The sequence below is a fragment of the Chelonoidis abingdonii genome, chromosome 4 (genome assembly GCF_003597395.2).
Source record: "Chelonoidis abingdonii isolate Lonesome George chromosome 4, CheloAbing_2.0, whole genome shotgun sequence".
In the NCBI taxonomy this organism is placed as follows: domain Eukaryota; kingdom Metazoa; phylum Chordata; order Testudines; family Testudinidae; genus Chelonoidis; species Chelonoidis abingdonii.
In genome coordinates, this window is record NC_133772.1 from 82512127 (window position 1) to 82525316 (window position 13190).

A 13190-nucleotide genomic window follows, 5' to 3' on the forward strand; every position below is an offset into this window, starting at 1 on the left:
CTTTCCCCTGTGTCTGGCACTGGTGTGTTTGCTTCTTACTCACTGGAGACTTGTAGTACATGATTTGTCCATTTCTCAGAACAAACCAACGTCTCTTCCATGTCTTCACCTGGCTGCCCATTTTCAGCAAATAGCCAGATTTCTCCATGGGCTCCTAGAGGATAAAGGATAGGTGAATTATCCTGACCACAAGACGAAAGCAACTCAGAAGCGCGCACACCAAGGGCTGCCATCTGTCAGATCTCCAGCATCTCCCATCTTCTCTCCAGCTCAGATTGCCAGATGTCAGAGCCCACATCACTGCATAAATTTTAGAATCTACTACTGCTCATGTATGTGTACGTACTATGGTGGATGTGTGGGGCAATGAAGATGATATCGGAAGGCAGGACTGGTTATGCTTTCACAGCTTGCCTGAATCACTGAAAATTATTATTTTCCCATACAACATGCTAAGCATTCTTCAAACATAAATGAAGTAAGGTGAGGTGAGGAGATGGGAGGTTAAACAAAATACATCTCATGCCACTGAGCTATGTGGTTCACCCTTTGTCTTACCTTGCTGCTAGGCAAGAGTAATGTTGTGGCTGCAAAGGAGCATTCTTGTTGATGCAGCACGCTGTAGCTGTGCTTGCAGAAGCAAGCCCATACCAGCGATGATAAAATAACACTGGGTATTTATGGAACACTTTTCATTTGGTAATCTCAAATCTCTTTATAGAGATGTGCAATTATCTTTACTCCCATTTTATAGAGGAGGAAACTGAGGCACAGAGCAGTTAAGCAATTTGCTTGATATCACACAATCAATCAATGGCCGAGTCGGCAATAAAACTTGGGTCTTGTGACTCCTGTTTTGTTGCTCTAATCACTAGATCAAAATGCCTCCCATGTTTCCAAATGAAGAACTTTTTGTTTCTATACTAATGGATGAGGTCACAACCAGCACCTAAAGAAGAGTGGGATATGCAGAAAACTGGTGTAGATAATCAAACTTCATACTGATGGTCCCGGGGTCAGGAAGGACTATATCCCCAGTCCTCAGCACTACACAGTTGGCCAAGTACATTATGGGGGTGTCAGGCAGTGGCTGATGCCAGAGACAAGCTGGATCAACAGTCTGGTTTGGCATGGCAGATCCTTCATACTGTAGCTTTGCCAATCCCCTTTCAGGGTCAGTGTTGTGTCCATAACCCAGAACTGATGTCCAAGGGGGTATAAAACTTACACTGCAGACTCCACCATCGGCGGAATAGGAAGATGTCCGCTGCAGCTTGTGCTCTGGCTCTGAATAGTCACCATCCAGGGAGTAGGCATCAGGAGGGATGGCATAATCACTCTCTGAGCTCAGTGAGGACATAGACACACCTGCCAGGAATTAAGGGACAATGGGAATCCTATGTGCTCAGTATCTGTGTGAGATCTGTAACTTGCACCCTGAGCCTGCGCTGTCTGAAAAAGCCTCCAGTTCAACCTCAAAGCTACTTGGCTCATGGTGAGCAAACCAATCAGATATTGTTCCAAATCTTGGACATCCAAACCCCACCACCCAGGCCTGTGGACCCATTCTTCTATAAATATGAGAATGGGAAGGAATTCTATAATGTAATGAATTCAGGGCTGCCTAAACACAGGCAATACTCACTAACCAAACTACACATGAGAATTTTAACTAATAGAGTTCAAGAATCCCTGCTGTCAAACCACAAGCCTCTACCCCTTGAACTAAAGGAGAACCCTAATCATCTGTTACTAATAGTATAACTTCACTTTCTGTTATCCTTCTGCCTCTAGATTCCAGTGGCACACATACACATTAGTCAGTACAGCATGAGAAGAGACCATTTAAAACCACACACAGCATGAGAAAAACAATTTTAAACCATATATATAGAATTTAGGTTTATTGTTCGCCACTCGCAATGACAGTGCTGTTTTTTGGAAAGTTAGACTGGATCCAGTTCTCATTCTCATGTTTTTCACCTTCACTTATACTGATCAGGATGCAATTTATATGATGATCCAAAAGCAGGAAAGAATTGTGCACCTTTTTAAGTGCCATTTGGCTTCTGGTGCAGAATTTACCAGCTTGTGACAGAGCTAATAGGGGCCAACAAGAAGTTGATTGACGTGAGTTAGCACTAGCATGCCCAACAGATGGCCTGGAAAGAAAAAGGTGTTTCTTTTAGCATACAACTAATGTGAAAAGCTCATGATTCCAAGGATCTATGTGTCACAATCATTTGGCTGTAACAATCAAATGGAGAGATCCCCAAACTGGTCCTGGTGTCAGAGTTCCACTGTAGACTAAGACTATTCTAGAAGACTGGTTTCTACTGAGCAATGGTTGGCAGCCCAAGTCTGTCTGCTCTCCTCAACTTACTGGGTTCACCTTACCTCGTTTCACAGCACGAGGGCTGCCTGGAATGCTAGTCTTTCTAATCTCAGATCCACCGTTGGAGGTCCTGAAGCTGGCATGGGAGCTGCAGTCATCATCAGAGCCTGAGGACTCATCTAAGAAAGGAACGTTGCTGATCTGGGTGGCTTTCTGGAAAACAAGCCTTCAAGATCAGAATGCGAGGAAGGAAGATCTCCAATACAGACACATGCTACAGTTTATAAAGAGACAGAACAAACAGAACAGGGCCAGTCTCATTTCTTCAAAGCTACCCAGGCCCTCTCACCCCACTCACCATCATGCTGAGGTTTTCAAGTCTCATTCCTCTTTCTCCAGGGACTCACCAGGTCATGTTCCCCTCCAGGTCCCATATTCCTGAGCCTCCCCAGATTCTGTCTTCCTAGGGCTCCACAAACCCAATCTTTCCCCTTGGGCTCCCAAAATCCATCTTCTATTTCAGTGGCTCTCAAACTTTTTAATTGGTGACCCCTTTCACATAGCAAGCCTCTGAGTGCAACCCCCCTTATAAATTAAAAACGCTTTTTTATATATTGAACACCCTTATAAATGTTGGAGGCAAAGCGGGATTTGGGGTGGAGGTTGACAGCTTGAGACCCCCCATGTAATAACCTCGTGACCCCCTGAGGGTCCAGACCCCCAGTTTGAAAACCCCTGTTCTATTTCATTCTCATTCACCCTCCAGCCTCCATCCTCCAAGACCTCACTAGTCTCCACCATACCCATCTTCCTGAAGCTTCCAACGAACTGCCTAGTCTCAAACATATACCAGGGTTCCATCCCCACTGAATGGGGATCTGTAGCTTCAGTGGACTGAACTTTGTAAATTTCACTTTATGCAAATTTGATGATGTATTCAGGGACTTAGCAAGTTGCCAATATTGCCCTCAGTTTGGCAAAGATAAAATAGTTTTAAATATATCTATTACTACCATGTGTGTATGTGGCATCTGCCACTCCACTGCAGCCTGCCAGTCTGCAGGGCTCCCTGGCATTCTCAAGCCCTCATCTGCTCAGTGTTGTCCTTTGCTACTCTCAAGATGGTGGCAATCCTCCCCATTTTTTTCTTAACACAAAAGGTGAAGTAATCTCTTACCCCCTTCAGCGTGGTGTAGACTGGAACCGTGACATTTCTGTAGATAAGGCAAGTAAATGGCCCAGAAGCTGAATATGATGGAAAATTCAAAACTAGAAAATTTAGAGAGAGAACAAAGACTGGTGAAAAAACAGCAGGTTTTAATGGAGGGAAGTAGATGTGAAGCACAATGTAGCAATAGGAAACCTCAACAAGACGAACTAGTGAGAAGGAGGTACATCTGGAAGACTTGATCTTGCAAAGGTTGTGGGGGTTACTAATTTTGGAAAGTTCTCGAAGGTGACTGCACTTCCTCTTCCAATGTGCCTGTAGGACACCTCACCCACCCTTACATTCCTCCCAGAGTGATGGCAGCCAGGCACAGTGAACCACATAATGAGAGGCAGAACCAGGAGATTTTAGCATTCTGGTGGAGAAGTGCATGACCAACCATGACTTAACTGACCTAGGGTGAGACTGTTTGGCCATCTTACTAATAGAGCACACAAGAAAGGTATTCCATTGCTCCCCACTTTGTGGGCCCAGGGCTAGGCTTAGATCTATTCAATCCCTGTAGCTACATAGGGTCAACTTACCGAGGTTCACACACATACCACAGAGTTGCCAGCCAGAGCACTATGCCAAAAGAAGTCAGTGCCAGAGGACCATGTCAAATATTTAATTCCCTAACTGCCTTCCCCATCTTCATTTTGAAAGGTTCCATGCCTAGCTTCCTGTGCCATTTTGGTAGGTCACCAAAGGCTGTAGGATCTTAGAAATAGGTGGATGGTGATGGTGGGGTCACCACAGCCTGAGAGCAGATCACAGGCAGGCAGGCAACAGCAGGGTATGCAGAGAAGTGTCTTGTCATAAGTGTGGAAGGAGGTAAATCGCTCTCCCCCACCCCAAAGTTACTTAACATAGAGGCAAAAAAACCCCAAAGACTGGTCCTTCAGGGTATTTCTGTGCTGCAACTGAGGGCAAGCCTCCCAGCCCAGGTCCACAGACTCATGCTAGCATGGTTCATGCTAGCATGCTAAAAATAGCAGTGTCAACATTGCTTTGACATTGCACCTCTCACTCACTGCCCCAGGCTCGAGAGCCCGAACAACATCTACATAGTTATTTCTAGTGAACTAAATCAAACCCTGCTTAGCACAAATATGTGGACCTGGACTGGGAGGCTCGCTCTAAGCTGCAGTGTAGGCATACCCATCTAGGCCCAGATATCTTCCTCAACCTGGCTGACAGCCAGGGTGAGATCTGATTTGAAAACAGGAAAGAAAAGGAGAAAAGATGAACAGCCAGAGGCTAATGTCTTACAACCTCAGCCTAAGCTCTCTCTCTGGAAGGATCTTATCTCAAACTTACTCCGGCTGGGAGAGTCAGTCCTGAGGGCCACCTCCGACAGTCTCATGCCAGACTTGGCTACTGCATAGATCCGACTCTCCTGGAATAATAGCATTGCATAGGGTGATGGTCAGAAAAAGCACCAGAATATAAAGATTAAATTGTAAGTCAACTGAACTATTTCACTTGTTCAGATTGAATGGCCTCACATTCCTTTCTGTCCTGACTGGCAGCCGTATCCATGAAGGAAAGAATCTCTAAGGAGAAACTGATCCATCCCACTGCATGGTGGTTGGAAGGGAGCCATAGTGGGGATATCCAGTCCCATCCCCTGAATCACAGCTGAATTGCTGGTAGTGCTACAGAGATCATATCCTCAAGCTGGGACATCTACATTCAATCATCAGTTTAAATAATAATTTAGAAATGCTGGTTTAATTGCGACGAACACTGCATTAAAATATACTAAAAAAAGGACTAAAGTGAACATCTGTGAAAGATTCCCCTTCTTTGCCAAGGGAACGGAGGCAATAGGTGGAATTATTTGAACAAGCCGTGGCCTGAGTTACCATAACATATGGCATTTCCTCTCTAAAGATTTCAAAGAGCTTCACAAATGGCACAAATTCCATGGGAAAAAAATCTGTCACTAATGCAACATAAGATTGAGAAATCAAGCAATCAAAAGTGGGCAAACACAGAGTTAAGATTGGAAGATAATCCTTAATTCTGCATCCTCATGCTTATTCCTTAAAAACGCTATCGCTATATAATTAAACATTGTCAAATAATATATAATATTATCCATAAAAAATACATGAAAATAGCATTAAGGTTGGAAAATCAAGCACTCAAAATTTAGGATATCCCAATATTCAGGTTAACCATATGCATATGCATTATAATACAGTCGTTAATTACATGAGCACATGCTATTTTTTCCATAGGATCCCTGCTTCATTCAGTGCACAGCACAAACAGTACTCACTGAATGAGTAACTATTCAATAGTTTGGTTTCTCCTCATTGTTCACTGGGTGTCTTATTTAATACACACAGTTCAAATCTGGCTCTGAAGACAATTATTAAATTCCTTATGGAAATTCTATGGCACTTATCACTACAGTATCTGAGATTTTCACAAACTTTAATTAATTTATCTTCACAACAACGTTGTGAGATGAGTGGGTGGTTGTATCCCCATTTTACAGGTGGGAAACTGAGGCACAGAGTGATCAAGGTCAAAAGTGTCCACTAATTTTGGGTGCCCCACTTGAGACACTTAGGACCTGATTTTTCAGCGAATTTAGCATTACACAGCACTTTACATGTTCAAAGCACAGCTCCCATTGACTTCAGTTCCAGCTGTTCGTGCTGAGCATTTTTGCAAATCAGACCCAAGGGCACCCAGAAAATGAGGAATGCACAGTTAGTGACCACCTATGAAAAGTTAGGTTTAAGCCAGTTCTGCCCAAACTTTTCCTGTCATGCCCACCAGGGCCGCCCAGAGAGGGGGGCAAGTGGAGCAATTTGCCCCAGGCCCCGGGCCCTGTAGGGTCCCCCATGAGAATATAGTATTCTATAGTATTGCAAATTTTTTTTATGGAAGGAGTCCACTAAATTGCTTTGCCTCAGGCCCCCTGAATCCTCTGGGCAGCCCTGATGCCCACCCTTACTAATAATGCAATCTGTCCGCATGCCCCCTCTGTTCCTGCACAGTTGGCTAAGCAGAGAAGCTTGGGCTGAAGACAGAGCTGGGGCTAGAGACAGTGCTGGCCAGGAGGTGAACAGAGAATGAGGGCAGAACTGGGCTGGGGACAGAGCGGAGCTGCGGATGAGGCTGGAGCAGAGGGGTGCAGTTAGGGTGACCAGATGTCCCGATTTTATAGGGACAGTCCCAATTTTGTGGGCTTTTTCTCATACAGGCACCTATTACCCCCGTCTCCTGTCCCGATTTTTCACACTTGCTATCTGGTCATCCTAGGTAGAGCAGAGCTCCAGCTGGGACTGGACTGGGGACAGAGCAGGGCTGGGGGGGCACTTCCTCCCTGTCCCTCATGGGGGCTGGCCTGCCCCCCCAAGATCCACCCTCTGATTGTTCCTCCATGCCCACCTACCCCAGGGGACCACACTCCAGTTTGGGGACCACTTTTTTAAGTGACTCAACTAGCATCACACAGGAACTCTGTGGCAGAGGCACAGATAAAACCCAGTTCTCCAGGGCAGCATTCAACAACCTTAACCATGAGACCGTCCTTTCTCTTCCTGCAATCCCCTGTCTCATTCACCACACATCTCCCAAATTCTGAAACAAGTCAGGCAGGAATCCTACAGACAACAGCCTCCTTTATAATACAACCCTGATTCATCTGCACAGAAGGCTCATCCTATGCACTGAATAAAGGAGGAGTCCTGTGAAAAAAATTGTATGTGATCATATAATTAAAGGCTATGTCTGTACTACGAGCTGGGGGCGTGATTACCAGTGCACATACACATCCTCATGGTAGCTCAATGAGAGCTAGTGCTAGTTGTGCACATGAGCTGGGAATTACATCCCTCACTCATAATATAGACGTAGCTGACTATATCATAAAGCACATGCACAAGGGGACCAAATTAAGGTTGCACAGGCAACCTTAATTCTGACAATTCCTAACTTTTGAGAGCTTAACTTTCCAACCTTAAAAATGTTCTTTTAATGTAGTTTGTGTGTGTCATTTCCTGGATTTTTAAAAAACAAACTAAACAAACACCCAGATTGTTCCTCAGCAGGGTTGGAACATTAGATATCACACAGACCTTTGCCACTTAAACTAATGGAGTAACTGGTAGTAATGGTTGTAGGCTGTTATCTTCTATGTGGGCTGCACAGTAGAGGGGGACGAGACATATGCTTTGCCAGTGGCACACTTTACTTTTAGTGATAGCAGAATAATGTGGAGACTTTGGAATATGGAGCTCCTTTTCAGGTTCTGGAGGGAAGCATTCTCTAGTGGTGACAGATCCTTCTGACCCTGTCTCCTACAACAGTCTGTCCCAGTGTTATTTCTCCCCTTCCCACCTATCCAGCTTGTAATTTCACATGGGGACAGAATTAAGGATGAACCTTCAACTGTAGATTTGCATTTCTTGATTTTGGGTTTGATCTCTCAAGATTAATATTTCCTGGGTGGGATTTTTTTCCAGAGAATCTTTTGCTTTTGTTTTTTTAAAGAAAAGAAAAGAATAAAAGTTTCCAATGTGAACAGTATGTTCCATTATCTAGAACTATTTGGCTTGATAAAGATGGCTGCCTTCATAAGTTAACTAAGGTTGCCAGAAGCCAAACAGCCCAGATAAAGGTCACTATAAGCCTTCACCTAGGCAACACAAGCCCGACCTTTATTGACTGAAGCACCCAAGTACTGATGAAAGGTGAGCAGAACAGTATATGTAGTGCCACCTGCATTTCTTACCCAGGATGGGAACCTGTGCAGTGGTGGAGTAGGAGGTTTGCCTCCTGGGTCTAGTGGTCCAGCTTCAGAATTCCCAGCTTCATTTTTGCCTGAACCAGGATGCTGATCAATCTTCACACCCATCCCAGTCTCTTCCCCCACTGGACATCCATCTGTCTCCATCTTCTCTGGCAGCTCATCATCATCAATGTCTGTCTCCTCCACTTGTGCAGGACACAGTGTTGTTATGGGCTGGAAGGTGCCAACCTCTATGCTCATTACATGATGGAAGCAATCAGCACCTGGCTGGGGTTGGCTGTAATGTCTCTTTGCTAGCTGGATACTGTCTCTTGGGGTGCTGGGTGTCCGGATTTTTGGGAGAGTCAGACTATTGCCTAGTCCACATTCTCTCCCTGGAAAGCTTGGCTGTGCTGAAGTAACGTGTGATGGCAAATCCAGTGTTGGCTCTGCAGTTGGGAGACAGCCATCAGGGGTACTCATCATCTCCCCTGAGGAAGGCGAGTCCAGCCTGTGGGAGCGGAACTTGGCACTCAGCTCATCTGAGGAGTTTCCCAGCTCTGATGCCATCTGATCTGAGGTGCTAAGAGAATTCTGGTTCCCCCCCAAGGAAGACTGGAAAGCCAGGGCTTCAAGGACACTTGTGGACTCAATGGTGAGGTCCAGTAGTGTGGGATCAGGGCACCCTGAGCTAGTGTCAGAGATTACAGTAGGGAACGTATCTTTCTCTAAAGAGGGCTTCCAGTTTGATGGGTCAGGGATGACCCTGAGCATGTTCTGTGAGGGCAAGGATTTATTGTCTTCTTCTGCAATGGAGGCTTCATCAACAAGGGTCATACCTGGTGTAGGGGGAACACCTTTAGCAGCTCTTCCTGGACACTCCTGTTTGACACCCGTCCCAAGGAACATGGACTTCTGGTCTGGTTTCTCAAGCAAGGTTGACAATAACATTTTGGGCACCAAAGGGTTATAGCTCCAAATAGATTCAATAGGAGGGATGGTTGTTAGATCTAAAAAGAAAGAAGGAGGATGGTTAGGGCATTTAAATGTTTTTATGTTTTAATGTCCAAAGTGTTGCTTGTTAGGACAACTTCATGTCAGATGTATTTCAGCCACTGGGTATGTTTACACTGCATGAGCAGGTCCACAGACTTACATTAGCAGGGCTAGCATTAGCATACTAAAACCAGTGTTTAATTTGTGTCAGGGCTTAGCCCCAGCACCTGTAGGGTTGCCACATCAGTTATTAAATTTAAGAAATTGCTTGAGACCCAGGACCTAATTGCTTGAGCCCCGGCACCTCTTTTCATTACAAATTAAGCACTGACTAAAAATAACTGTGTAGATGTTGTGGCTTGGGCTCTCAAGTTGCGGGGTGGAGAAGGTAGGCTTGAGTGCCTGAGCTGCAGCCCAAATCACAATGTCAAAGCAATGTCTACACAGGTATTTTTAGCGCAGCAGCATGAACCCTGCAAACATAAGTCTGTGGACCCAGGCTGGGAGGCTCACTCCCAGATGCAGTGTAGACATATTCCTTGGAACAGACCAATGGTCCAGCTATAATAGTGTCCTTTCTCTGACAGCAGCCAATACCCTGTGGATCAGAGGGAAGAGAAATGTCTCCAGTAACTTATATACCCATGCAACATTATGTCACAGGTGAGCTAATGGACCAGAACCTCAGCTGGTGTAAAGCTGTATAGCCCCTGTGACTTCAGTGGAGCTACACCACATTACACTAGAGGAGTATCTGGCTTGATTTCCTTCTATCCCCATCTGGTGATCAGTGGATACCCTGAAGCATGAAGATTTGAGAGCCTTTGTAACTATTACCACCAGCTAAAGATGCTACCTTCATTCATATGAATGTTTAAATTCCTTTAAAAACTTTCTAAGCTGTTTTCCCCAATAATATCCATGGTATCAAGTCTCTTAAATGTATAATATGGTTTGTTCATAAGAATTTCCTTTTTTAGGTTTATGTTTGCATTATGTGTATGTTGTGTTACAGGATGGGATAAACAGGAATGCCTGGTTGGCCTTCCGAATTTCCTTTATTTAATGTCCATATAATACAGGGGTTCTCAAACTGGGGATCACAAGGTTATTACATGGGGAGTCACAGGTGGTCAGCCTCCACCCCAAACCCCGCTTTGCCTCCAGCATTTATAATGGTGTAAAATATATAAAAAAGTGTTTTTAATTTATTAGGGGTGTCGCACTAAGAAGCTTGCTGTGTGAAAAGGGGTCACCAGTACAAAAGTTTGAGAACTACTGATATAATAGCTCTGCTCTATCATATCTTCCTCTTCTCTTCCATACTGCGTAGTCTTAAGGACTATCTGAATGCTATAGATACCTTCTAATGGTGTCAGTGAGGGTGTGGAGAAGGATGGCGTACCCCTGCTCAACTAGCAGGAGGTTTGGCCTACAAACCCCCCTAAGTCAGGGATATCCATGGGGAGGCCATGGGCCTCCTCAGTGCCTCGTGCCTTTATGGGAACATCATGGGAGCACACAATCATGCAACTACCCAATAGTCACTGACCCTGATCCTACCCTCTGGAGATGCAGTGAGTTTTAGACTACGAAGGGGCATTGTGAGTAGGTTAATGGTGAAAAAATAATAATATTTTGTATTTATATAGAGTTTGTCAGCCAAATTAATACCCCAAAATGCTTTACAAAACTGGTGGATTAAGCAAATATATGCCCCCAGGTCACTCAGCAAGTCTGTGGTGGGAACTGAACACAGAGCACTTCCTCTCAGCACTGCACTTAGGTCATTAGCTCATAGTTACTCTAACGGCAGGACTGGTATTAACTTTTCACTGAATAACTGTGGAGCTGGTGAGGGAATAGCACCTCAGAGGGTAGCCATGTCTCCATCTTGATTCCTCCCCTAAGTGTAGGGCCTGATCTGAACAATGTCTTTATGTGAGTTTGAACAAGGAAGTGCGGAAACTGCTCATTGAACCTCTCTAGGCCAGCTCTGCTAGGGTTTCAGCCTTTCTGCTCAGGAGGGCCAAATAAATGATCTGACCCCCATCTTTTTAATCTTTTCTCAGACAGAAACCCACACCCTGCCCCTAAATGTCTAATAATTTCAGATGCTCTTCTCTGGACCTTCTGCAAAATCCTGACAGCCTAGAAAATTTTGTGTAGGGTCTGCAATAGAATGGGAAATTACATGGATCATTTCAGGTCTTCTCACCACTTTGCCATTTATATTGTGTCTTCTGTCCCAAAGAACCAGATTCCAAGATGCTTTAGATAGAAATTATATACATATGAATATCCAGGAATAACAACATATAATTGATAATGGTGCCTGAGTATCACAGACTTCATAAGCCTTGCTCAGCTGCCAGCAGGGTTTACAAGGTCACTGCAAATTGAAACAGTACACGGACAGAGGACAGGACAAAGGGTAAGGGAAATTATTGCTGATTGTGGAGAGAATAAGGGTAGGATCCACAAAGGGACTTAAGCATTGCAGCACTGAGTGTCATGGCACTTAACTTTTAGGCTTCTAGAAAATCATAGGAATACGCTACAATACACAAAGCCTGAATTAAGTGCCTCGGGTCCTTATACAATGAATGGGGAGAGATAGACACCTTAGAATGTGATCCACAAAGCCAGCATGCTAGACATGGTGCCACCTAAACTAGGTAATGGGAGATGCCGATGACAAGGGTGTGTGCAAAGCCCCACCCGTCAAGGCATTCTGCATCTATGTTTGGGCTGTACGGAGGCAACTATCTCTGTTTAGAGACCCCTAAGGTGTTTCTTACAGGAATGAGTTAGGTGCCTGCCTCATGCCACATAAAACAGCTGTACAAAGAGCAGGGGGTTCTGCTGTCTGCCTTATGACTTTTAGCCCAAGGGTTAGAACACTGACCTGAGACGTGGGAAACCTAAGTTCAAGTCTCCCCCTCTCTGCTAAAAAGGATTTGAACAGAAGTGTCTAACCACTGAACTATCGGATATTCTCATGTGGGGTTCCTTCAGTCTCTCCTCTTGAAGCTAGGGTGACCAGATGTCTCGATTTTATCCGGACTGTCCTGATATTTGCTTGTTTGTCCCGTGTCCCGACCGATGTTTGGTCGGGACATGGGACAAAGAAACAATTTTGCCCTCTGCTCCGGCGCACAGGTGGAGCCAGAGGGGCTCTCACCTGCCCCCTGCCCCGATTCCGCCCCCTCCTTCCCCCACTGGATCCCCAAATCCCTCCCCAAATCCCTCCCCCCAGCCCCGCCCCCACACTGCCCCATTGGATCCCAAGCCGGGCCTGGGGAGGAGACGCCCCTGTGCAGCAGTCTGGGCACACAGGCCGTGGCCGGCTGGGGCCAGGAGCGCTGCAGTGCACCACGGAGGCTGCTCCAGCCCTGCAGCCCGCGGTGTAGCACGGTGGGCCTGGGGGCAGCGCAGAGGAGGCAGGGCCCAGGTGGGTAGCGTGGCCCGGGGGCATGGGCCGCCGGAAACACGTGGCAGAGAGAGGCTGTGGGGGTGAGACTTGTCCCAGGCGGGGCGGCCAGCAGACAGGGGCGAGGAGCCGGTTGGGGTCCCCCATACCGATAAACTTCCCCATCGTTGCCAGGGAGCTCCACGCCTCTCCTGCTCGGCTGTGCTCCAGTGGCTCTTTCCCGGCAGAGTGGCAGCCGCCCAGCTGGGAAGGAACCGCGGGAGCGCAGCCGAGCGGGAGAGGCACGGGGCTCCTCGCCGGCGGTGGGAAGCGCCACATGCACTGTGCAGGAGGTCAGACTAGATGATCATAATGGTCCCTTCTGACCTTAAAGTCAATGATTCTATGTGCCCCGGGCGGGAAGGAGCAGCTGGAGCGCAGCCGAGCGGGAGAGGCGCGGGGCTCCCCGCAGGCGGCGCAACGCACC

The 13190-nt window shown here is 46.2% G+C and overlaps 1 protein-coding gene across 1 annotated transcript in view; it reads right to left on the bottom strand.

The window, feature by feature from the left end:
- Nucleotides 1–13190, bottom strand: part of PLEKHH1 (pleckstrin homology, MyTH4 and FERM domain containing H1) — an 89283-nt gene that overhangs the window by 41802 nt on the left and 34291 nt on the right. The window contains exons 7-12 of the mRNA XM_032774746.2: nt 8299–9305; nt 4863–4941; nt 3513–3604; nt 2398–2548; nt 1229–1368; nt 44–154 (exon numbers count right to left, since the gene is read on the bottom strand). Coding sequence (XP_032630637.1) covers nt 44–154; nt 1229–1368; nt 2398–2548; nt 3513–3604; nt 4863–4941; nt 8299–9305 — 1580 coding nt within the window. The remainder of the gene's footprint in view (nt 1–43; nt 155–1228; nt 1369–2397; nt 2549–3512; nt 3605–4862; nt 4942–8298; nt 9306–13190) is intronic.